Source organism: Natrix helvetica, assembly GCF_964273705.1.
Source record: "Natrix helvetica genome assembly, chromosome: 1".
In the NCBI taxonomy this organism is placed as follows: domain Eukaryota; kingdom Metazoa; phylum Chordata; class Lepidosauria; order Squamata; family Natricidae; genus Natrix; species Natrix helvetica.
The window spans coordinates 306,225,340-306,250,882 of record NC_138548.1 but is presented as its reverse complement, the minus strand read 5'-3'; the positions used below and the strand labels follow the sequence as shown (position 1 = coordinate 306,250,882).

Sequence of the window (25,543 nt, the reverse complement as noted above, 5' to 3'; positions counted from 1 at the left end):
TAGTTATGTAACTCTTATTATACAATTTATCTAATATACAAATTTAAATCACATTTTCATGATATAAAAATGAACATTTTAAGAATTCATTAGATGTTGCTTCTATAAAAACTGAGGTGTCACTGTTGGCTTATGTTGCTATGGAGTTACTGTGAGAAGTGAGTCATAGAGTGACATTCTAGAATGTAACTGTAAATGTAGCTAGAAAAGAACGTTACAGTTGGTCCTTACCTGTTTGATTTCAGGAATATTATGGAGGCTTTGGTGCAGGTGCTGTCGTGTCCAGTGTGCTTAGAAATGTTCACTCCCCCAGTGCTGGTCCTCTCTTGCGCACATAATTTCTGCAAAAAATGCCTGGAAAAGATTCTCATCCTCCAAAATTGTAGCCATGTCAATGGGCATTTCTGTTGTCCTATGTGCAGAAAAGTAAGTAGTATCTCATACTGCTATTACTATATCGTGTTACTTTTCCAAACAAACTTGTTCTGATATTACTCAATGAATAAACTCCAAGAAATATGCTTTGTCCAAGAGAACAACCAATTACCAAGAAAACTATCTGTGGAAAATGAAACATGAGGCCACAAATCATGGGAAAAGTATTGACCAAAAACCAGTTAGAATCCAATGTCCTAACTAGTGGAAATGAAGAAAGGCCTCATTATGAAACTATACTTTGATATGGTGAAATGAAAAAAAAAAAGTACTTTCCATTGTGATAAAGCCAATTATGCAAAATCTGGATAGAACAAAATGCCCTATTGGAGTGAAAATGATGCAATAATTCACTACAATTTTAAGTTGGAGAGCACATCTTTAGGAAAATATCATAAAATGCCTTTTTTAATGAGCCATACTTATTCATGCAGGTAGTCCTCAACTTATGATCATAATAGAGGGTGCCTGTTATATTAATTGAGGTATTTCCCACCCTGCTGAGTCACCATAGGCTTTGGAGTTGTTTCCTTTCTACATGGATTGCACCCCCTCAACCACTCCCCAATCTTTGCTTGGCAAACTTACCTTTTTTTGTAGATCACCTTTGAGAAAAAGTAGCCGATCTGCCATACGGTCTTCCTACTCAAAGGCCACATGGTGCCACATTGGAATCGGGCACCATTTTGGAAATGGGACAATTTTTGTGATCTGAGAATTGCAGCCGTTCCCAAAATTGTGCCCACTTTTAGGACAGCACCACATGGCCTTCCTATATGGAGACTGCAGGGCAGCCTGTTCTCTTCCTGAAGTTGCTTTAGCAGATCACCTTTGGGAGCAACTAGGGCCTTCCTATACAGTACAGTGGGAAGAGAAGCAGGGCAGGAAGCAAGCTCAAACGGTACAGAAGCAGGTCCAAGGCCTGCAGGGACCCTGCAGAACAGGATGGTTTGGAGGAGAAATAGATGGAGGGGGCATTGCAGCATATATGTGGCTAGATGTAGATGACCAAGAACCTGAATTTTGTTCATGATTGTGGGGGCACTGCAAAAATTGTAACTTCAAGTAAAGGTCGTAAGTCCCTTTGTTCAGCACTGCCGTAATTTTGAATGAACAGTTGTAAGACAAAGACTATCTGGAGTTTAGAATGCATGGCCGCAAACATGCATTCCACAGAAGACAAGCTGGGTTTTAAAGATTTGTTTGCTAAAAGAATTTGAGCATAAAGCAGGTACTAAAAAAAGTCTGTACAATGGCTTTGTTTCAGATTGTGCACTTGAGAGGAGGAGGACTCATTGGCTTGCCAAGGAATATCCTAGTGGAGAATGTTCTTGAAAAATTTAAGTATGAGCTTGAAAGTTTTCATGCCAGAGAACAAGACCGTTTGTCTCAAATATGTGAAGAGCATGGAGAAATCATGAATTTGGTATAAAACAATATTTCTGTCAGTAACATAATTTATACATACATACATATGTTGTTTCTTGGAGGAATGTTCATTTTAAAGTCTACAGTTCACACCTGCCCTCCTAACTGCTTCAAGCATAACTCAAATGTAATGGAATTTTATAGCCATTCGGAGTCATCTTGAGATGAGAGATGGGTGACAAATATATTTAATAATAACCATACAAATTATCTAAAGGTAAAGGTTTCCCCTATCCAGTTGTGTAGGGGTGATGATGCTAATCTTTGTTTCTTAGCCGAGGGAGCCAACCTTGTCTAAAGGTATTTTTGCAGTTATACATCCAGCATAACATCACACCACAGTGCAGAGTATGCAGTGAAACACTGAACGTTGTTACCTTCCTAACAAAATAGTACCTGTTTTTCTAATCACATTTTCATGCTTTTGAACTGCTAGGTGGGCAGGAGCTGGGAAAAGAACAGGCTCTCCCCCCATTGTGCAGAGCTCAGGTCTCAAACATGGACTGTCATCTTTTCAGCTCACAAACTCAGCTTCTTAATCACTGAGCTACACACACACACACACACACACACACACACACACACACACCTATACTTTATCTAGGCTGATTAAAATTCTAAGGGATGAATAAAGGGTATGTTCAACACATGCCATGAAGTGCTTCATGTGATTACCGATTTCTAAAGAAATGTCTCATCTTAACCAATCTTAATAGAATATTCGATAAGCCGTGATCTGCTGCATCATCTTTTCAAAGATGTTTCCTTATGAAACAGAGAAATAGAATGGCCATAGGCAGACAAAAATTAGAGAGAGCCAGAGCAGCTTCCAACATCCTGTTGGCTTCCCCACTGATGTTCCTTGACGGGAGCTGGCACAGAGAATTAGAAATCTTCCTTCCTTTCTTCCTTCCTCTCCGCCTTCCTCCTCCCTCCCAAAAGCGGGCAGCCCAGGCCACACAATGTGATGACCCCCAAATCTTTCAAATGGGAGTAGATAATAGGTACCACTTTGGTGGGAAGGTAACTGCTCCATGATGGCATGCTGACCACATGACCATGGAGATGTCTACGGACAGCACTAGCTCAATGTCCTTGAGCTCCCTGTAGTCAGCAATGACTAGAGGAATAAAATCCGCTGGGATTCCTCTTTTTTTTTAACTGCTTGTTATGTTTCCGGTGACAAATAGTACTTTCACTTTATAGCAAGGAAGTGTGACAAACTTGTGGCCCTGCCGATTTTGCTGAATTAGGTACTGTACATGTCTCACTATTGAATAGAGTGGCTGAGGTCTGGATAGGAATTGCATTTCAGATTGGCTCTACCCTACTTTAGAAGCTCCAGATTTCTTACAGTACCATAACTAAAATAAGCTTTTCATTCACCCTGAGGGCATGCTGTAAACAACAAAGAGATTTTGAAAACCTGAAATCATTTGTAGTGATTTGAAGTTTTAGAGTTAGGGATGGTAGCAGAGGTGGGTTGCTGCCAGTTCAGCCCAGATTGGGCGAACCAGTACTGGTGGTGGCGGGAGGCTCCACCCACCTGCCCAGATGCTTAGGTGCATACACAGAAGTATCGTGCGATTGCCCGAGCGATCACACGCACACAAGCAAACTGGTAGTAAAACAAATAACAACCCACCACTGGATGGTAGCCCTAATCTAGCCCTGGATGAAAAAACACCAACAGCAGCAAATATTGTATTGTACTCTAGGGCTATGACACCAGGAAATAACTTAACAATGTCTTTTCATCCAGGTATGTCTCATTGATGATAAACCAATATGTGCCATTTGCAAGCTCTTTGGAGACCATGAATCCCATACTGTAGCAAAAATTGGTGAAGTGTATGCAGAGAGGAAAAAGAGTTTCATCAAAGGTTTAGATTGGGCATTCCAACAGTCTGAATGTGCTGAACAGGCAAGGAAGGTACAGTCCAAGAAACCTGATTCCTTCATTTTGTGACGTGAGAATTTTTATTTCAGTGCTTTTATTTCATGATTTCAAAAATCAGATCACATGACCAGACTTGATTTTATGACCATGCCTACCTTGGTTGCTATGTGAATCACATGATTGTTAAGCAAATCTGGCTTCCGACACACACTTTGCTTCATGAAGCCAGTTTTGAAAGTCTTGATCACATGACTGCGGACCACTGCAACCATCCTGCATGTGATCTGATTGCCAAGTGCCCGAACCATGATTACTTGACCACGGTGGGTGCTGTAACAGTGTAACCTAAGGACAGATTATAACTGACTTTGTTCAGCACTGTTATAACTCCAAACCATCATTAAGTCAAGGATTACATATAAGAACCAGAGTAAAATGCATTTACAGGAAGTAAATTATATGGTTAGGTAAAACTTAGCACCTAGCTAATTACATCCTACCAGGAGGAGAATCAAATACTATGGGCTGTGTATATATGCGTGTGTGTATTCGTGTGCACACTTGGGGGAAAAGGCATAGAGAGGTATCTTGAAAGTAGCAATCAAAAGACAAGTCACAGTGATAGGCAAAGAGGTGGCACAGTGTAAATCTTTAACTTTCCATCTAAACCTGCTGATTCCCCATTGTGTCAGAAGGCGCCGGAATCAATGCTGTTGGATTTAAACATCCAGCAATTAAGAGAGAAGTAAGGAAAAGAAACTAGAGGTTGAAGCTGTCATCAGTATGATTCCATTATATTAGTTCTTAAATATGTTTGGTTGTATTACTATATTAAACCCATTTGAATGTCACTTTTGGCATTGAAACAACCTTTGAGAAAATTAGTTGCATCACATTGCCATAGACTTCAAAATATCCCATATGAAACTAGAACTGATGAGCATTCAGAGAGCCTGGAAAAAAGTTGCTAGAGCAAAAAAAGCAAAAGCAAAAGCCGTAAAAGTGACAATTTGTCTCGGGATGGTTGAGGATTCCACTCTGGTGAGAGAGAGATTGGACTAGAAGGCCTCCAAGATCTTTTCCAGCCCAATAATTATGCTACAGTGCTATTTTATACGTGTTGATTCTCCCTTCCCCTCTTGGGCAGCAAGCCAGCACCTTAGGTGAGCTCATTTTCAGGGAGTTTATTAGTATAGAAGCATAAACAGCCTTGGTATAATGTGTTTTAACTTTTGTTCTGGTGATTTTTGTTGTTTTTAAGTAGAAGATAGCCTCCAAGAGTTGCACACTTAGTTAGCAGCCGTGTAAATTAAATGAAAAGTTCAATCTATCAACCAATGGACAATATTAAAGTTATTAGAACGCAGTTCAGTGTCTGCTATAAAAGAAAAGGACAATATTTTAAGTGTAGAGAGGTGTAAAGTTTTCTGGGGTGAAACTTTTTTTGGGAGCAAAGCCCAGATGAGCCAAGTCTCTTTTTACAGATTGTCCTCAACTCACAATCACAACTGAACCCAAAATTGGTTGCTAAGCGGGACATTTGAAAGTAAATTTTACCCCATTTTATGAATTTTCTTGCCACGGTTGTTAATTGAATCACCGTAGTTGTTAATTTAGTATCATGGTTATTAAGTGAATCTGACTTCCCCAATAATTTTACTCGTCAGAAGGTTTCAAAAGGGATCACATGACGCTAGGACGCTACAACCATCATAAATATAGTTGTACAGTAGTACCAAGCATTTTAATTTTGATCATATGATCATGTCGAGGCTCTAATGGTCATTAAGTGTGAAAAATGATCATAAGTCATTTTTTAAACTGCCGTTATAACTTTGAACAGTCACTTAAACGAACTATTGTAAGTTGAGGACTACTTGTAGTTTGGGGTTATGGAAAAACTATGAGCGTATATCCACCTCTGCTTCTGCCAGTAGAGTCATAGTAGTTCAACTTCATATGTTTTTATCTTGGCTCATATGGTAAAGAATATTTCTTAAAAAAAATTTCTTACTATTATGGGCTTTGAAATAGGACATAATAACGGTATCATAAAATTTTGCCAGTATTAGTCAGCTTTGTATATTAGAATGGCAGTCACATTGTCATTCAATTATGTCACGTTCGAGGTGACTTCCAATAGTCAAAATATATGAAGCCCTTAGTTGAAAGTTAGAATTCCTCTGATGTGGTGCGTTTCATGATGTGTGATTTTATGCAGAAAACATTTGAACAAACTATCTACAATATCAGAGCGGCAATATCTTTGTAATTTTGTCACCAAAGGTATTTATCAATCATTGTTTTGATTGTCCAAATTGAACAAGTATTCAGAATTCTCTTTTAAACATTTACATTGCTCTAAATAGTTTTTTTTTTTGACTGTTTCTAAGCTCTTATGCATTATACTTTGACAGGAAGTTGAAATAAAGATCAACGAACTTGCATATACCAATACTGGTGTCAAGGTTATGATTGAAGCTGTAGGGAAAAGCCTAATTAAAGGTATCAGATGCAGAATGGCTGAGCTGAAAGGAGAGTTATGCAAGGATTATTCTACAAAACTAGAAAAGCTGCAGCTCTTAGCAAATGATCTCCAAATCCCCACACACCTTTATCATCAAATGAAAGCCTTTTTGGAACAGCATACCACTTCAGTGTGTTTTCTTCAAGAAGACAAAATATTTAGAAGCAAGATAGAGAAACTTACAGAAGGAAAGCGTGTGCAACATGATACAAATGGCTGTCATATTTCTATTGGGAAATATTTCAAGGATTTGATCAAAGGCATCAGCATTAATAATTATATCTCCTGTAATTCTGATGAAGCTCTTGCAAGTTCCAGTGAGCGCCCTGAAGCATTCAAGCTGGAATGTCCTGCATTTTCTTTCTCTGGTGGATTTCCTGATGAATATTTCTGCCAAGAGGTACTCGATTTTTTCCAGAAATCAAGTGAAATGAAGCAAGAGCCTAATCAACACATTTCCCACAGTGAAGGAAATAACACACCACGTAAAATCGACCTCTCACTAGAAGCAGAATGAGTATTAAGCAAAGTTATGATGTAATGTGCTTTAGAAAAGAATACTATATTTATATTCCACATTCAAATGAGTTAAAAACTAACAGCAAAATGTCAATGTACTGGCTGTTCAGTGCTAATTCCGAAGTAAAATATTTATAAATTCAACAATACAGTATGCTATTTGATATACTATACACCAGCCGGTGTTAATTATCACTTTCAGATTAGAAAGTCATTTTGAAAGGCTGGGGGGAAAAAAGAAATGCAAAATCAGACGATAGCAACAAATAAAGAGGATTCCTGATGGTTTAAAGAAGGGTTATGGAACTATTGGCTTTTTGCAGGTTTTGTTATTTGAGTTCTCTGCTAAATATGTGACTGAATTTCTAAAAATCTTAGTTCTCTGCAACTCTGGATTACAATGTTTATATAATATAGGTGACAGATCTACTACCCAGATTCCTCATAGATCAGTTTAAGGAAAGTAAGAATTACTTTGCAACTCTACACAACGTTGAACTGAGTCTAAGATTCTATTTGGTCTAACTCTGAATACCTTCAGTGCTAAGTAGAAAATGAAAGTCTGCTTTGATCACTGTGCACTTCATGTCCAATATTCCATTATCATCACAGAACAATTAAAACCTCCCCATGCCATGTATCACCTTTAGCAATAATTGTGGATCGCCAGTTCATAATTCCAAATAAGCCAGTTTTCCCTCAACTTTGCTTATCTCTAGTCAACATTAGCATTCTAGTTCTTAACAATTTGGAACAAGGGAGGATCTGCATTGCTTAAATTAAAACACGTTTCAGTGAAGCAGATTAAAAGGCTGATGAAAGGGAAGTTAATTATTTGCAAGATGTACAGGTTGATATGAACGCCGCTCTCCTGTAATGACTGTTCCACATGGCCTTTGTTACCCATAATTTATAGCACTGGAACCACAGAACTGTTTCTAAACATGAAATAACCATTGGAAAATGGCTCTGTATTCTTATATTTCAAAACAGAGTTGGCAATACTCTTGTCGTGTCAGTACAACCTATATGCTACTTAGTTCATAGGATGGGGGCTTGCAAGGAAGATTCTTCTAGTTTATGCAGTCTTGCTTGCCTAGTACACCATAAACACATGGCATAGTGGACAAATGTGTCGGTATTGATTCCTCTAATAAATCCTGGAAGAAAAATTAGGAATATTGTCTGTAGAGACAAAAAGATGATTGCAAAGCTTGTAATTAAAGAGAGTAAGGAACGGTAAAGTTTAAGAGGCAGATAAAATTCAAAACTATTTTGATGGACGCAAATTAGTGAAAAGGGCTGAGTAAGTCTGTGGGAGAATGAATGGTATTAAAAGCGATGAAATGATTCAGGATGAAAATGAAGAGAAAGAAATATTAGGAATATTGGAGATTTGTATGGGATTGATATGTTAATCAGTGGAACTGAAAAAAATGCTACAAATGATCAATGATTACTGCCTTAGATTTTATCATTTCAACTTGACATGCAGGACATGTCAATAACCAGAGCATTAGGATAATCTGTAAGTTAGGATAAAAATATTTTATTTTTTAAAATTACTTTAACAGTGTAATTTAAATTACCACATGGACAGAAAAGGACTCATTAGTAGCTATACAGTCAGTAAAAATCTATATTAGTGGAGATTAGAAGAAATTAACACAAAGAAAAAAAGAGGTGGAAACTACCTAAACAAAGAAAAATGTTTAATATTCGACCCTTAAGCTAAAAATTAAACCCAGACCATATGGAAACATACTGCTTCAAATTCATATTTTTAGAAGATAAATATTGTAAAGAAAGTTTTTATAAGGACTCTAGCACAGATAATGAATTCATGTTCTGAATTCATTCCTCGGTGTCAGGGGAATAAGTTTCTTTCCATTTACAATATGTAAAATTATCAGCTTTGCTGAACTCAATGCTTAGTAGAGCCAAAACTTTTCATTAAATGACAAATTCATTTTGTTCATGATACAATGAATGCAATTTTTTAAAGTCCTATGTCAACTTTGTGAAAAACAAAAGTCATTATTTTTCTCTTTCAATTCATTCATTTCTAAAATGGGAATCAAACCCTTATTGGACTCTCAATGACATAAGACGTTTAATATACTTTCATTGATAGTTACAAGAAAAATACTAAAAATTATTAATGAAGCATGTTAGATACTTGTTCTAACTACAGTGGTTTCCACCAAGGTCCTCTGTTCCGGCGGGAACAGAGGTTTCATCCTATTGGTCGAAGGGTCTGACAGCTCCCTATAAAAGGGCTGCTGTCAGACTCAACCTTGCTGGATTGTTCTCACTTGCTGTATTGAATAAAGTGCTGTTGTTACCGTTAAAGCCTGTGTGTGCCTATCCATTACCCAATCTAACACTGGTGACGAAGGCGGGATTGGAAGGCAACTAGGCGAACCAAAAAGAGTGTAGCAATCCAGCAAGTACATCCAGCCCGGAGTTCAGCACAGCTTTGAGCAGCCATTTTTGAGCAGCAGATTCCAAAACGCTCTCAGAACACAAAATGGCCATGCACGCCCCACCGACTCCGTATGACCCATTCACCGAGGACTGGGACTCATATATGCTACGATTTGACTTCTTCCTTGAGGCAAATGACCTCATGGGCCTTTCTGAAGGCCGCAAAAAGAACATGTTCCTCGGATACTGTGGCCGGGAAGTGTTTGAGATGGCTAAAGACCTCTCTGAGCTGACACAACTGCAATCAGTCGCCTGGTCCATGCTCCAGCAAATACCGAGGGCCCATTATGCCCCCAAGTTGTCCAAGCACGTTCGCCGGCATGAGTTTAACATCAGGAACCAGAAATAGGGCAAGTCAATTAATGAGTACGTTGAAGCGCTGCGTAAGGCTGCAGCAGCATACTGCAAATTCTGAGACATGGATGAGCTGATTCTGTACCGCATAATTTGCGGCGTGCAGGACATTACCTTATAGAGAAGGTTACTTGCTAAATCTAACCTCACTCTGCAGATCGCCTTGAACGAGGCCAGGGAGTCTGAATCAGCCATCAAATCGACTGAGACTCTGCGGCGCCAAAACATTCCACAAAACGCGCAGAAGAATAGACGCGTACATCGCGAGGCTGGAGAGCCCGAGAGCTCAGAAGACGAGGAAGATGACAGCTGCCGCATGCGAGTAGCCGTATCCAGGCTGTGTGCAAATTCAAACCGCATCTCCTGCCTTGCGCTAGCTGCAGAGACCATGCCAGATCGGCTTGCCGTTTCCGCGATGCAACCTGCTAGTGCTGCGAGCGAAAGGGGCACATCACCAAGGTGTGCCAGAGCGAATTCCCTGCCACTGCCTGGCAGCCTAGAAGTGCACCAAACCACCAACAGAGGCCCAACCAAGGGGCCTGGCAGAAGCCACCACGGCACTCAGAGGGTGACAATTAGAGTCACCTACCACACGTCAATCGGCCAAGTCTGCACCAGGCGGCCCAAAAAGCTGAAAGTCACAGTCCACATCGAGGACTCTCCATGTGAGATGGAGATGACACCGGGTCATCACTGACCATCATGCCATGGTCTACCCTAAAGCAGGCTATCCCTAGCCTAAAGAAGCAGGATCTTCGCACCCCTGACATCCGCCTATGCAATTACCAGGGAAACTGGGTCCCCATCGCGGGCCAAGGCATCTTCCAGGTGAAGTTCAAGCAGTTCAGCGGTAAACTCCCAGTGACAGTGGTCAGCGGCAACCTGCAGAGCCTCCTAGGGCTAGATTGGTTCCAAGCCCTGGGCTTAGAAGTGACTGGTATCAATGCCTTGAAAGGCGCTGAAGCCATCTTTAAGGAGTTCGAGGACATCTTCGGCACCAGTCTGGGTAAGTATGTGGGGACTCCAATTTCCTTTAGTTTGGACCCCAACATAGCCCCAATAAGGCTAAAACTCAGGAGAGTACCTTTTGCTCTCCGCCCCAAAATTGACAGGGAAGTTGACAAGCTCATAGGCCAGGGAATCCTAGAGCCGGTTGATCACGTACGCTGGGAGACCCCTATAGTGACACCTGTCAAATCTGATGGGTCTGTCCGCATCTGCGTGGACTACAAGTGCACAATAAATAAAGCTCTATAATAAAGCGCCTACCCTGTACCCATTGTACAGCACCTCCTTCATTCATTAGGCCCCGGAAAATATTTTGCCAAATTGTACATGTCGCAGGCATACAAACAATTGCCTTAGATGGTGGTATGGTGGAGGCCCAAACCATTGTGACACACAGGGGTGCATTCAAATGTCATTGCCTGGTATTCGGCGTTACTATCGCTCCTGGACTGTTCCAAAGCATCATGGAACGGCTTTTGCAGAGGATTCCAGGAGTCGTCCCCTATTTTGACGACATCTTGGTATCGGCTGTAAATAAGACACAACTTTTGAAATGTGTACAAACAGTTTTGGCTCAAATTAGAGACAAAGGCCTCCGTCTCAAAAAGGAGAAATGCCAAATTAACGTGCCAAGGGTTGAATTCCTAGGGTACCTAATTGATGGTTCTGAGATTCATCCGACCACACAAAAAATTAAAGCTATTCAGGACGCCCCCACACCTCACAATCAAACCGAGCTGCAGGCGTTCCTCAGGCTCCTTAATTTCTACAGTGCCTTTCTTAAACAGAAATCCACTGTTGCTGAGCCCTTACACTGTCTCCTGGCTAAGAATGCGAAGTGGTCCTGGGGCAAAGCCGAGGCTGCCGCATTTGCCACGGTAAAACGACTCCTGTCAGCAGACACCTTTCTAGTACAACCAGACCCTGCCGTTGGTGCTGACCTGTGACGCTTCCCCGTTCGGCGTTGGCGCCATCCTCAGCCACCGCATGCCCAATGGAACTGAAGCCCCTATTGCATTTTACTCCAGAACCTTGTCTGCCGCAGAGCAGAACTACAGCCAGCTCGACCATGAGGCTTTGGCTGCACTGACCAGAATAAAGAGGTTCCATGAGTATCTATAAGGCCGGGACTTTGAACTGGTTATGGACCACAACCATTGTTGGGCTTACTGGCTGGGGACCAACCTACTCCAGTGTCATACCAGGTGAACCATCTTCTTAGCTGCCTACTCCTACCGCCTCATCCACCGACCAGGTTCCACTTTGGGGCACGCTGACACGTTAAGCCGCTGCCCGCTGCCAGAACTTCTCGTTGACCCTACCCCCAAGACGCCAGTCCTCCTCATTGACTGACTTGAGACTGGGCCTGTCTCATCCAGTGACGCTGCCCGTCACTCTGCAAAGGACTCCATCATCAAGCAAATTTTGAACTGAGTGTGGAGGGGGTGGTCCAAGGGGCCTGTTGGGGTTGATTTCAAAATGTATTTTACCAAACGTGATCAGTTATCGGTTGTTAATGGCTGTTTACTGTGGGGGGACTGGGTCGTTGTTCCACCCAAACTGCACATTGCAATATTAGAGGCTTTACACGTAGGGAATCCTGGAATTGTCAGGATGAAGTCTTTGGCTAGGAGTTATGTGTGGTGGCCTAACACGGACAGGGAGATCGAAGAATGGGTGGCTACCTGCACACCGTGCCAGGAGTCCAGACCAGCTCCCCCAGAGGCACCCGCTGAGGAGTGGGAGCGACCTCAAGCACCCTGGTCTAGGGTGCACATTGACTTTGCTGGCCCAGTTCATGGCCAGACATTTCTCACAGTTGTGGACGCCTACTCAAAATGGTTAGAGGTAGTCCTGATGACCTCCACTACGGCAGAAGCGGTCATCAAGGTGCTACGGAGACTTTTCTCCATGCACAGCCTGCCCGACATCTTGGTCTCTGACAACGGGCCCCAATTCACAGCCATACAATGACCTTCCTAGCAGCTCAGGGAATCAGGCATGCCCTGGTCGTGCCATTCCATCCGGCTTCCAATGGTCAGGCGGAGAGAATGGTGAGATCTGCAAAAGAAGCCCTCTCTAGGATGGGTCTGGGAGATTGGCAAACACGGGTTGACCACTATTTGCTAATTCAGCACATCACACCCAGTGCCACTACAGGGAGAAGCCCTCCGAGCTTCTCATGGGTTGCTGGCTATGGTCCCACTTAGACTGGCTACACCCCAATTAGTCTGCCTCATTGCCCCCAGACTCCATAAGCAAGATTCGAACATTTAGCATAGGGGATTCGGTATACCCCCACAACTATGCTGGGGGAACTCTGTGGATTCCTGCCAGTAAGAATTCATATTAAATCCTACTTAGTGGTGATAAAAGCGGCAAAACTGCAACATTTTTCCGCTCTTATCGCGTCCGCAGATAACTGCCCAGCCACCCTGTTTAGGGTGACCCTTTCCTTACTTAACCAAGGAACTGGGAAAGACCCCTTGCAGGGCTGAAGAATTTGTTCAGTATCTGCAGGATAAAATCGCTCAGATCCGGACAGGCTTGGACTCTGACTGGGTAGATTCGGGCGAGTCGACGGGGATGAATCTTGTGGAGACAATCTGGGATGAGTTTGACCCTGTGACCCACGAGGGCATGGACATGATTATGGGGAGACTCAGTGCTGCCACTTGTGTGCTGGACCCGTGTCCCTCTTGGTTAGGTTCGGTTTCCCGGGAAGTGACACGAGGCTGGCTCCAGGCAATTACCAATGCTTCATTGAGAGAAGGGGTCTTTCCCACTGCCTTGAAGGAGGCGGTGGTGAGGCCCCTCCTTAAGAAGCCTTCCCTGGACCCAGCTTCCTTAGCCAACTATCGTCCGGTCTCCAACCTTCGCTTTGTAGCAAAGGTTGTCGAGCGTGTAGTAGCACGTCAGCTTCCCCAGTACCTGGATGAAGCTGTCTACCTGGATCCATTTCAGTCAGGTTTCAGGCCCGGGTACAGCATGGAGACGGCATTGGTCGCGTTGGTCAATGATCTCTGGCGGGCCTGGGACAGGGGCTGCTCCTCTGTCCTGGTCCTATTAGACCTCTCGGCGGCTTTTGATACCATCAACCATGGTATCCTACTGCGACGACTCGGGGGGTTGGGACTGGGGGGCACCGTTTTACGGTGGTTCTCCTCCTACCTGTCAGATCGGTCGCAGTTCGTGTTGACTGGAGGGCAGGGACCGACCCCAAGGCACGTTACTTGTGGGTGCCCCAGGGGTCAGTTCTCTCATCGCTCCTGTTCAACATATGTATGAAACCGCTGGGTGAGATCATCTGTGGTTTTGGGGTACGGTATCATCAATATGCTGATGATACCCAACTTTTCATCTCTACCCCAAACCACCCAAACTATGCCGTTGACGTGATGTCCCGATGCCTGGAGGCTGTGCGGATCTGGATGGGGAGGAACAGGCTCAAGCTCAATCCCTCCAAGGCTGAGTGGCTGTGGTTTCCGTAATCCCGATTTGTGCATCTTGTTCCATCTTTGATGATAGGGGGAGAAATTTTAGGCCCCTCAGAGAGGGCCCGCAATCTGGGAGTCCTCCTGGACATGCAGCTTAGTTTAGAAGAACACCTGACGGCCGTGACCAGGGGGGGCTTTTACCAGGTTCACCTGGTACATCAGTTGCGCCCCTTCCTGGATCGGGATGCTCTATGCACAGTCACTCATGCCCTCGTCCTTTCTTGCCTGGATTACGGCAACGCTCTCTACATGGGGCTGCCCTTGAAGAGCACCCGGAGGCTTCAGCTGGTCCAGAATGCGGCCGCGCGGGTTATCATGGGAGGTGCTGCCATGTTACACCCCTTTTAGGCGGCCTGCACTGGTTGCCGGGTGCAATTCAAGGTACTAATTATGACCTTTAAAGCACTCCATGGCTTAGGCCCAGGGTACCTGCGAGACCACCTACTGCCACCAGTAGCCTCCCACCATCCAGTGCGATCCTACAGAATTGGCCTTCTCAGGGTGCCGTCGGCCAGACAGTGTCGGCTAGCGACCACCAGGGGGAGAGCCTTCTTTGTGGGAGCGCCTTCCCTCTCGAATGAGCTGCCCTCAGAGCTTCGCATAATCCCTGACCTCTGGTCATTCCGACGCGCCCCCAAAAGTTGGCTTTTCCAGCAAGCCGGCCTAGTCTGTTAATTTTATCTAATTTTAAAAATGTTAAGTGTTATATTAATTCGATTTGTTTCTTGAATTGTTTCTAATTTTCTTTTAAGTTTTGTAATATATGTTTTTCAATGCTGTACACCGCCCTGAGACCTTTGGGAGACCAATAAAACAAACAAACAAACAAACAAACAAACAAACAAACAGTGATAGGCATCACCGGACCTCACTCTTACCTCCTAGAGCTCGAAGAAGGCATATTGACCAACTCCATGGCCGCCTCTCCAATTCCACTCTGAGACAACCAGTGGTAACTCCTGCACGAGTTAGCCAAAGCCCTACCCAAACGGAGCAAACACTCACTCCTTCTATAGCCAGCTCAAGCCCGAGGGTACCGGGAAACTTATCTGGTTATGTTGCAGGCTTGCAGCGAGCTCCGAGCGAACTGGCTCTAGAAGCTCCAGCCGTGGCCTGTGAAAGGTTCTAGGAGCTTCCACCAAGCGGAGCTGTGGAGCAAACAGGTCCATCTGACCTGTCCAAGGAAACCCCTCCTACTGAACTGTGCAGGTCAGGCAGAGCAACCCAAAAGTCCACCTACCTGCGTGACTACAAAACAAGTTGGATTGTTCCATCCAAGAGGGGAGGGGTGTTAGATACTTGTTCTAACTACAGTGGTTTCCATCAAGGTGCTCTGTTCTGACAGGAACAGAGATTTAATCTTATTGGTCGAAGGGTCTGACAGCTCCCTATAAAAGGGCTGCTGTCAGACTCAACCTTCGCTGGATTGTTCTCACTTGTTGTATTGAATAAAGAGCTGTTGTTACCGTTAAAGCCTGTTTGTGCCTATCCATTACCCAATCTAACAAAGCATTTAACAGATCTGTGATTTGAATGAGAAAACTTTGGATCAAGGTTCATATTTCTTACTAAGATACATGTGGGACAAATGTTCTTTCTCAGTTTCAGATGCTGAGTAGTAAAATTGTAGCAACTGGTTGCCTATCTCAAAAATTATTAGATAAATGATTGTCCATGACATTACTTATCAATTTACTTGATCTTTGAGTAAATGTGATACAATCTGCTTTTGTACGGCAAACAACTATTTGAAAAATGCAGTCTAAGTAATTTTTTAAAAGAATGTTTATTTATTTTATCCTATTGATATTTCACTATATAAGATACAGAACAAGATTGTTATATACAATAAAAATAGAAATCTATTATTGGATAGTGACGAATTGACATTCCCTCTTGAGTCAGCTTCCATCAATCAAAATGCAGATTCAAACTAATGCAGTCAGAGAACAAAAGCGTTCCATTTTAAAATAGTTAACTATGGGATTTTTACAAGTAATTTCTTATCTTATTGTTGCAACAGGAAAATATTTATGCAGATTCTATAATTTCACAGCCGAAATATAAAATAGTTTAAGTAGAATCTGCACATACTTTATTCATAACGATTATATAGCTGTTCAACTTTTACCAAACGGCTTCCCATCAAGGCTTATGTCAACTCTGAATCGAACCTGGTTATCTTTTGCTGCTTCATAGTTGCCACGTAGTCTAAGGCAGGGGGGAAGTAGGTGGACTGTCTCATAGGCAAAACAACAAGCCTACCCATGGGAACCAAGGTCATCTCAGCAGATGGCAGTTGAAGGAGAGGAGTGACCAGGGAACCCATCGACTGTTTTAATTGGACAATGTGACTTGGGACACTTGGGGAGGGAAATGGCTACTCTTTTAAGTATGCTATTAACGCGGGAAACTTCAGAGTTGGTTTTCATTAGCCGTGCCAATATGATGCATCCAATAAACATGTTTTTTGAGCGACCTGCCTTGGAGTTCTGATTTTTTGGGTGCGTTACTGGGAATGCTGATAGCATAAATACTTAAACAAGCATAAAACCATATTAAAATTATTAAAACAATAAACATTTACACATGGTTTCTGATCATACCTGGCACCTTATCCTATCCCAGTGCTTGACAGAAAAGCCAAGTCTTCAGTGCTTTTTAGAAAGCTAGAGGGTAGACACCTTTCAAACTTCAGGAGGCAGAGCATTTCATAGGGCAGGGGCTGCCACCAGGGGTGGGTTTCAAAAAATTTTACTACCTATTTTGTGGGGGCATGGCCAGGCTACCATTACTATCAGTCTTGTCCAGTACGCCAGATTTTCACTACCTCTTCTAGCATACAGTACTGGGAGGAACCCACCTCTGGCTGCCACCAAAAAGACACACTTCCTTGATCGCAGAAAGAGTGGCAATGTTTCAGGGAAGGAACGAAGAGAATGCTTTAGTGAAAGGCAATCTCACAAATAACCTGGCTCTATGCTATATAGGGATTTAAAGGCACCTTGACCAGCACCTTGACTTGCACCTGTAAGGAAGGAAACGAAGCTAGTGCACTTCTCACAACAGAGATGTTACATGGCTATACCTGTTCTGACCTAGGCTTCCTTATACAGTAAAAAGCACACACTTAGTCCCCAAAACCTTCCTTTTATATCAAAGGCTGTGAATTATGTTCATTCACAGCCATAATGAGTCCCAAATAGTTGTAAAGAATCCTACAGTAGGCTGCCAAAGTCCTTCGGGATAAGGCTGATAAGCACCCACCTTTATTTTCCTTGAAATGCTGCCAAAGTCTTAATTGGCAATTATCTTGGCAAGGCCACACGGAGCAAAGAGTCAAAACAGAGCTTCAGAAGGTAAACTGACCAGCATGAAACAAATTGCTTCCTGCAAAAGCTCACATGCCTTTGCTCTTCTGTATGTCCTATGAGAGGGGCCAATCACCTCCAAGCCTTACTCCCAAGTTGTCCCTTCTGTCTTAGCTGCTCTTGCCTTCTGGCAGCTCTGCGCATGCGAGCACTGGGAACAGGGGGAGCCTGTTCCTCTGCTTCACTGCTGTCCAACTTTGGTGGCTCCGGAGGCAGCATATAACTCCCAGATGGCTCTGGCCTCTCTGCCTCTGATGCAAATCCCTCATCTGAGCCTTCCCCAGACGCCAGGACTGGTCCATGTTCCTCCCCAACCTCCTCTCTGTCCGACTCTGCTGCCAGCTCTGCAGGCTGCCGGCAGACAACAACAAACCTAGGGACACTTGTCACTATGTATGCCTCTACATTCTGGACTAGTTGAAGCTTTAATAGTAGCGCATTGCAGTAATGCAAACAGGAGATGAACAAGGCATGAGTGACTATCAGCAAGGTCTCCCGGCCCAAGAAAGGACACCATTGGTTCACCCAAAATATCTGTGCAAAGGCCTCCCTAGTCAGAGCTGCCACTTGCTCCTTGAGCAAAAGTCACGATTCCAGGAGGACTACCAAAGTGTGCATTGGTTCAATCTGGGAAAGTTCCACCCCATCTAAAAATAGAATATATCCGAGTCTTGGGAGTGGAGAGCAAAAACCGAAGAGCCGATCTGTCTTGCCAGGGTTGGGCCCAAGCTGGTTGCTTTCCATTCAGATCCTTACAGCCTGCAGGCATCTGGCCAGCATCCTCACAACATTACTGTCTGGCTAGGGATAGAGATAATTGGGTATCATTAGGATATTGATCATACCAGACCCCATACTGACAGATGATCTCCCCTAGTTTTCTCAGGTAGATGTTAAAAAGGAGAAGCAAAAGGCTCCTATTAACACCAACTGGAATCAGATGCTGAGGAAGGATAAAAACTAATATAACATAGTGCCTCTCAGCCCCTGAAGCTGGTTCAAAAGGATACCATGATTTATGGTACTGAAAGCTACTGAGAAATTCAGGAGGTTAGAATGGCTGTGCCACCCCATCCTGATCCCTTCAAAGGTCAAAGTGTGACTAAGGCTGTTTCAGTGCTGGGCCCTGGCCTAACCCAGATTAAAATGAGTTCAGATAATCTGCTTCATCTACAGCCCTTGATACCTTTGTGCTAACCACCTTCTCAATAATCTTTCCTGAAAAGGGAAAATTGGAGACTGGAAGAATGTTTTCTAATACTGTGGAGTTCAAGAATGGCTTCTTAAGCAGGGGGTATACCAATGCCTCCTTCAGGGCAGTAGTACCACCCCTTTCAACAAAGAGGCATTAATCACCGCCTGGACCCTTACTGGGAGTACAATGAAAATAAGACTTGGCTCCAAGTTGCTATACCATACAAATAATTATGAAACTGATATTACAATGCAAAAAGTCTAGTACTTCAACTGAAATGGATGATCAGTATTTAAACAGTGTAAGGCTAAAGTGTTATTCATTCTTATCTCCTATGACTCTTTTAAAAATGACTGTGCCCAACATTAGAAGTAAAAAAATTTTTTTGAAGAGATTTGTAAGAATTCATTCTCATATATACAGTATATGAAAGTGGAACGCAGGCTCCCTCTTGTGATAATAAATAGAACTGAAATTTCATGATCTTTTAGAAACCATTTAGAGAAAATGTTTGATTCATTTCTATGTAACAATATATGAGCAAATGATAAAATCCCACTTCCTCAGCCAACACAATTATTTATACATTTGTACCAATCTCAATAGCAATTCTATTTTCCCTGAAATAGGAAATTCATTAGAGAAACACCATTGACTGAGTGAAAAAAAAGGGACAGGAACAAGAGGATATCACCTTAAATTATTTCATGAGCTAGCATGATTACTTTCAGTAAACAGCTCCAACCATGGTGTTGCTCAATGTTTAGCTTATTTAAACAATTCCTGGTAGGTAAATTTAATGACCAAATGATATGGGTCACTGAGCCCTCATAAGAGTTTTATTGCTTCCGCTTGCTTTACTTATTTATTGATTGATTGTCTTTGTTATTTTTATACCAAGTACCTTCTCCCCATTTTCCCCACAACATCTTATGAAGTGGGTTGGACTGAGAGAGAATCCAATCAACTTTCATGCCTAAAGTGGAATTAGAACTCAGTCTCCTGCTTTCTATACAATGTTAATATTACCTTTTTCAGATTGGCTACTGTGTTTATCTGAAAAATGCAGATATTTTCTGCATATTTATAAGACATGCTATAATAGGCTCTTTTAATAATTCTCCTTTTGTACACATTTTATGGCATAGTCTGTTTTCTCCAGTCCTGGAGCTTTTTTTAATTCTGTTTCTAATATATGCTCTATTCCTGACCATGTATTAATAACAGAGTTGGAAGATTCTTAGACTACAACATTCCCTGTAGATTGTTTTATAGAAATTATCAACCAAACAGCTTAATGTCATCTCAATATCCCAATAAACAATTAGACTCACCCCCCCCCCCAATCTATATATATTCAAAGAGAGAAGCTGAAGACTAAGAGAGAAACCGAGGACAAAAAAAGAGGAAGAACACATAATGAGGATGGTGCTCCCTTTAAAAAGAAGTTTAAAGTAGGGAAGTAAAACTAACAGCTTCTATTCCCCCATGTGAACTTCTGCTTTTTAAAAAAAAATCTTTTGAAGAATGACTGCTTTCTTGGGATCTCATGTAAGGAAGAGGCAATCGCTGCAGATAAAATATCACATGCTTTGCATACGTAAACTTGTAACAGAAAGAAGCATGTATCATTTCAGTGTTTCTCTGTTGAAAAGAAGCAATGGAACTGTTTAAGCTTTAAAGTCATGTGCTTTGAACTTTTTTTTTTACAACCAACAGTGAGCCCACAAATACAGAACATAAGGCATTGCACATACTGTGTCTATTAGGAAACAGCCCTTGTGCAGCCTAAAGTTCCCTGAATCTGCTATACAGAAATTAATTATTGTGTGGGTGTAAATTATGCAGTATATTTTTTTGAAGATTAAATTTAAATTAGCACTTCGGTAAAGAGAAAATGACTTCTACGTTAAATCTGCTCCCACAAGATACTTATATGCAAATTGCACAGTTATAGCAGTAAGAAAGCTGCAATCACAGATGAAGCAGCATCGTGATTTTTTCTTTCTTTCGTGTAGTCATAGATGACTTGAAGGCACCTAATCCATCCAAAAATCCACCCTAGACATCTACACCGCAAAGCGATTTTCCCAGATTGCCGTCCAAGTGTATCACCAGTACCATATTGGCCTTTTATTACGCCCCTTTAAAAGAAAACTGTCAGTTTGCGCGCAGAAGCGTCTGACCCAATTCCAAACGCGCTTCCATCAAATTCCACAGAACTCGGATGTCTTGGAAGGTTCCATTTTCCTAGTTTCCATTTTCCGCATGCCCGAGAGGTTGCCATGCCGTGTTATCACGCTGCAGCAAAAGTAATGGGAGCTGCAGTCCTATACATATCTACCTGAGAGCAAGCCTAACTGAACCCTGAGAATTACCTGAACAATCAGAATATTATCTGAACTTGTACGCTTGTATTTTACTACCTGATTATTGAATTAGTTTTCTGCCGTAGTGGCTTTCCGATCAGGAAGGCGATCCGAAAACCATTTTTTTACAAGGGATCTCAATGCGATTTGCAAATAGGATCGTGAAGGGCGGGTCCTAATTTAGGGGTTTTTTTGTGGGGGGTGCTGGATGGAAGAGCACAGATGTTATTTCCGCGAATGCTGGCATCGAACCTCGCAGGATTCACTTCTGACTCATCTTCAAGGAAGGATGGAGTGATTATATTACGGCGAGATGCTCAACCTCCCCGCCCCCGCCCCGTCAATGGGAAGACATTCTCCCGCCTTGGAAAAAAAAGAGAGATGAATCGAGGTCCGCAGCATTCAAGCCCCAACCAGGTAAGGAAGCCAGCTGCCGCCACAGGAGCGCTCATCTTGCCCAATCAGAACTCGTGATCTATCAAAAGGGCGGGGCTATCCCGACTCTACGCCAATGGTCGCATCCAAACGCGGCAACGGACGGATGGCTTGCCCGCCTTTTTAACTCGCCACACGGACGGAAGGCGGAGCTTTCTTAGGCGCTTTGGGGAGGGGGTGGGAACGTCATCCGTTTTTTTTCCCGTGATCCAACGCTGTGAAAGGCGGTAGCGCTGCTGCAGTAGCGCCGCCGCCGCCGCTACCGAAGGCGACTCCATCCGGGTCCTGGATGGTGCTGTGGAGACGGAATCACCGTATTACAGGTAACGGTCGTGTGATCGCGAGCAAGGAAGGGGAGAGGCGGGATCAGCGAAATAAGATGTTGGCCTGTTCGCACGGGAGCGGGATTGTTTCGCTCGCGCGGGAGAACGGCTTTAGGCCTTCAGGCGATCTTTCTGCTACTTCTGAGGCGATGGACAGGAGGGAGAAAAAGGGCGAAGTTTCCCCGCTCCCTTCCTCCCGCCCTTTCTTCCTGCCCGCTTTCGCCCTGCATCCTTTCTTCCCCTTCGCCCCCCCTCCCTCTCCTTGCCGCGCCTTCCCTGACAAACCTGAAGATCCGAGAAGCGCCGCCCACTCGGCGGCGACCGATTGGTCTCCGCGCTGTAGTCCTCCTCGCGATTGGCCAGAGATGCCTCTCCTAGGTGGGCGCGTCACTTCCCGTAGCAGTTCGAGATGGGCAAGGGAGACCTTGGCTGCCGGGGAGGGATGAGGAGGGAAAGGGGGTGGGGCGCGAGATGATGCTGCGGCGGGGACTCCCAAGCACGATGGGCAAGCCCCGCCCCGTCTCTCGAGACGCTCGCTTCCCGCCTATTGCCGGCCGAGCGCTGTCGCAGCTGCCTTCTCGCCGCGCGCCTTCTCGGCCCCCTCCCCCCCTGGCTCGAGCACCGGACCACGAGAGCACCGAGGGGGTGGGCGGGAGAGCGAGCGCGAGAGATGAGAGAGGGGAAGGCCTACTGCTGGACGGCGGGGACTCCCGATGGCCCGAAGCCTCTCGGGCCGGAGCGGGGCCAAAAAGAAAAAGAAAGAGGTGGGGGCTGCTTCTTGGCAAGCGGCTTTGCTACCACGAGGCGCGCCGCCCTCTCCTTCCCGCGCGGTCTTTCTCTTCCGATGGGAGAATAATTATCCTGTACACGCTGGCTTGGAGAGTCCGGTTCCTTTCCTTAGAGGGAGGCTTGCTTTTGTGTGTGTGTGTGTGTTTGCGGAGGGGGGGGGGACAGCTGGAGATTCAGGATCTCCCGAGGGATCTGGCAATCAAATCTTTAGCGCCTCTTTAGCTGGTTTGTTCAGCCCGTCTCGGGTTGGAAAACTTAAGTGGTTTGAATTTGAAGCGGTGTGGTAACTTCGTCAGAGACAGGGGGAGGATTTTTCACCCCCTTTTCATTTTGTGGCGCTCCTTATTTAAGCACCCGCTATTTTAATCGGCCGATCGTGTTGGGACTCGTTGGAGATACGAGAGCCAGAATGGATTTTGAGTGTCGGTTTTTTTTCCCTTGCTAATTTGGTAATTATTCTTTTTGGATACGGTTTCACCTCCAATTCAAACATTGAGCCATTATACTCCGGGAGTAGTGTTTTCTGAATGGGATGCTGGTTATCCTTTTCAGCTGCCCTTTCTGTATCTTCCTTTGGGTTGGAAGTAAAAGTTGCAAAACAAAATATCCTCTACCTAGTGAAATTTCATTACGTGGGATGACCCTGGTATTACTTACTTGAAAGCTGACAAGGTGTATCTATTTATGTACAGCTGGGAAAGGAAGAGCATTGTTCTTGGATGGGATTGACTATCTCTGAAAGGAAAATGCTTCAAAACTATGTATTTAAGCATTTTCTTTTGCCACTCTGGATTTTGGTCCTGTCAAGTTAAACTTAACTTTTCAAACTGACAGTATAGTGTCTTAATTTGAAATGATGAGGGAATATAGATTTTTTTTTCCTTTTTCCAGATATAAACCTAAGATGAGGTATTTAAGAAATTTTCCTGCATATGTAGTGTCTCCAAATTAATTATATTAGTAATTGGTTCAAAAAGCAACTCTTAACATTCTTTGAAAACTGTTATAACGAATATTAAAATAGAAACATATTGGTAATATAGATTAGTTTCATATAAATGCTATAGCAATAAAATTCTGTACTGCTAAAATAAAGTAACAAACCATGGAATAGACTGATTTGCTTTTACCTTAAGTTAAGCCAGTCAGACTTCCAAAAAGATTCCTTATTTGTATACAAGGAGGGTAGAACTGTTGACAGCTTTATTTCTAAGTCAGAACTTTCAAGAGTTTGAATGTGAGAAATATGTTAATGGTAGTCTGAGATTCATGGAATATAGATCATTCAGTTGACATAGCAATTTTCAATGCAAACTTTTGGCTCTTTAAATTTTAAAATACGCATTTTTGAGTAAGGATTTACTAAACAGCAGTTTGAAAGGGATTTGGTTTCATTTTACTTAGAGTAAATTAGTATATATGTCAAGCTTAGTTCAGGCAACTGTCAAATATGGGTGCTGTTTTTGGTGTGTTTGATCTTTTCCTAAACTTATAAAAGATTAAAGCACTTTCAAAATAACCAAATGGTGGATGCCTTTTCATTGTTTGCTACAAATGCTGAGTGATTACTGCTGCCAATAAACCTCAAGTGCAGGTGTTGGTGGGGAGAATTAACATTTTGTCTTGAAAGTGAAGCTAGCACATTGATGGGTTAGTGCTTCATTGAAATGTATTAATTTCAAGTAACTTGATGGATTAATTCAAATAACGACATGAAATCTGATTTACAAATTTATTAAATCAAATTATTGAATACAAAAAAAGTTATTTTGGGGGAATAAGTTATCATTTGTTCCTCTTCAGTTTTATATTTGTTCTCAGAAGAAGCAATTGAATAGTTACCTTAGATCAAATATTTTATAAGCTTCTCAGGAGCTGTTAGATTTGAAAAATAACTATATGTATTTTTAAAAAATTATATGCATCACAGACAAAGCAAATGTATTACAAAGCATATGTAATACATTCAATTAATTCCCAATGTACTAAAGCATAAGCCGTACCTTTAACATAGTAAATTTATTAAATCTTTAGATAAATTTACCAGAATATTGCAAGGGCAACTTGTCACATGGATTCTAATACCTACTCACAGGAGTGTAAGCTTTATTCAACTGTTTTGATTATCCCACTCAAATATAGTAAACAAAGTCTAGATTTATTATAGGGCCCTATGGTTTTAAACAATGGATATGTCATAGTTATCAGTGGATATATTTGGGATTCAAGTTTGACCCCTATATTTACTGTCATGTTAATTCATTCTCACCTAATTTGTACTTGTCTTGTTTCTTACTTAGTTTTGGATCAATTATCTGTTAGAGATAGAGAAAAAAGACCCTATGTCTATAATTCATTCACAATTTCCAAAATTTGAATGTTACTATCTACCAGAGCAATTTTCATAATAACAAATGCATCAAAACATTATTTACAACCTGCATTTTATTTCAATATAAAGAATAGTATTGGTTTCCTGCCCCATTAGTGTATTATAACATCTGGCATTTCTTACTGCTGAAATTACAGTTGCATGCTTTTATTTATTTAGGATGGTTTTCATTAACTTTCCTTCCTTCCTTTTAGGTCTGAAAGTGGAATAGAATGAGGAACACGATATAATAGTTGCTTTCCATCAGTATTTGAACTCAACTTAATTTCTTCATCCAGAGAAGTTCCACAGACTGAATTATTTGGATACTGAACTAGAAAGAACGGCTTTGAAATACCATAGATAATTAAACAATCGGAGAGATGTTTTAGCATCCTTTAAAAAAAGACATTGCCATCTGTTAAATGAAGATACTGCTCTGTGGGATGAGGTAGTAGGTTGTATAGTTTTAGGGTCATACCCACCACTGGGAGATAACTATACAGTCTACTGTCTTTCCTAAGGAAGCAGATAG

The 25,543-nt window shown here is 42.7% G+C and overlaps 1 protein-coding gene across 1 annotated transcript; it reads left to right on the top strand.

The window, feature by feature from the left end:
* Positions 1-252: 252 nt before the first annotated feature.
* Positions 253-6,807, top strand: LOC309399250 (tripartite motif-containing protein 54-like; the record flags this gene model as incomplete). The annotated part of the gene is made up of 4 exons (XM_081966925.1): positions 253-426; positions 1,703-1,861; positions 3,626-3,796; positions 6,181-6,807. 4 exons carry the CDS (start codon positions 253-255, stop codon positions 6,805-6,807), a joined length of 1,131 nt encoding a protein of 376 aa, XP_081823051.1.
* Positions 6,808-25,543: the final 18,736 nt, after the last annotated feature.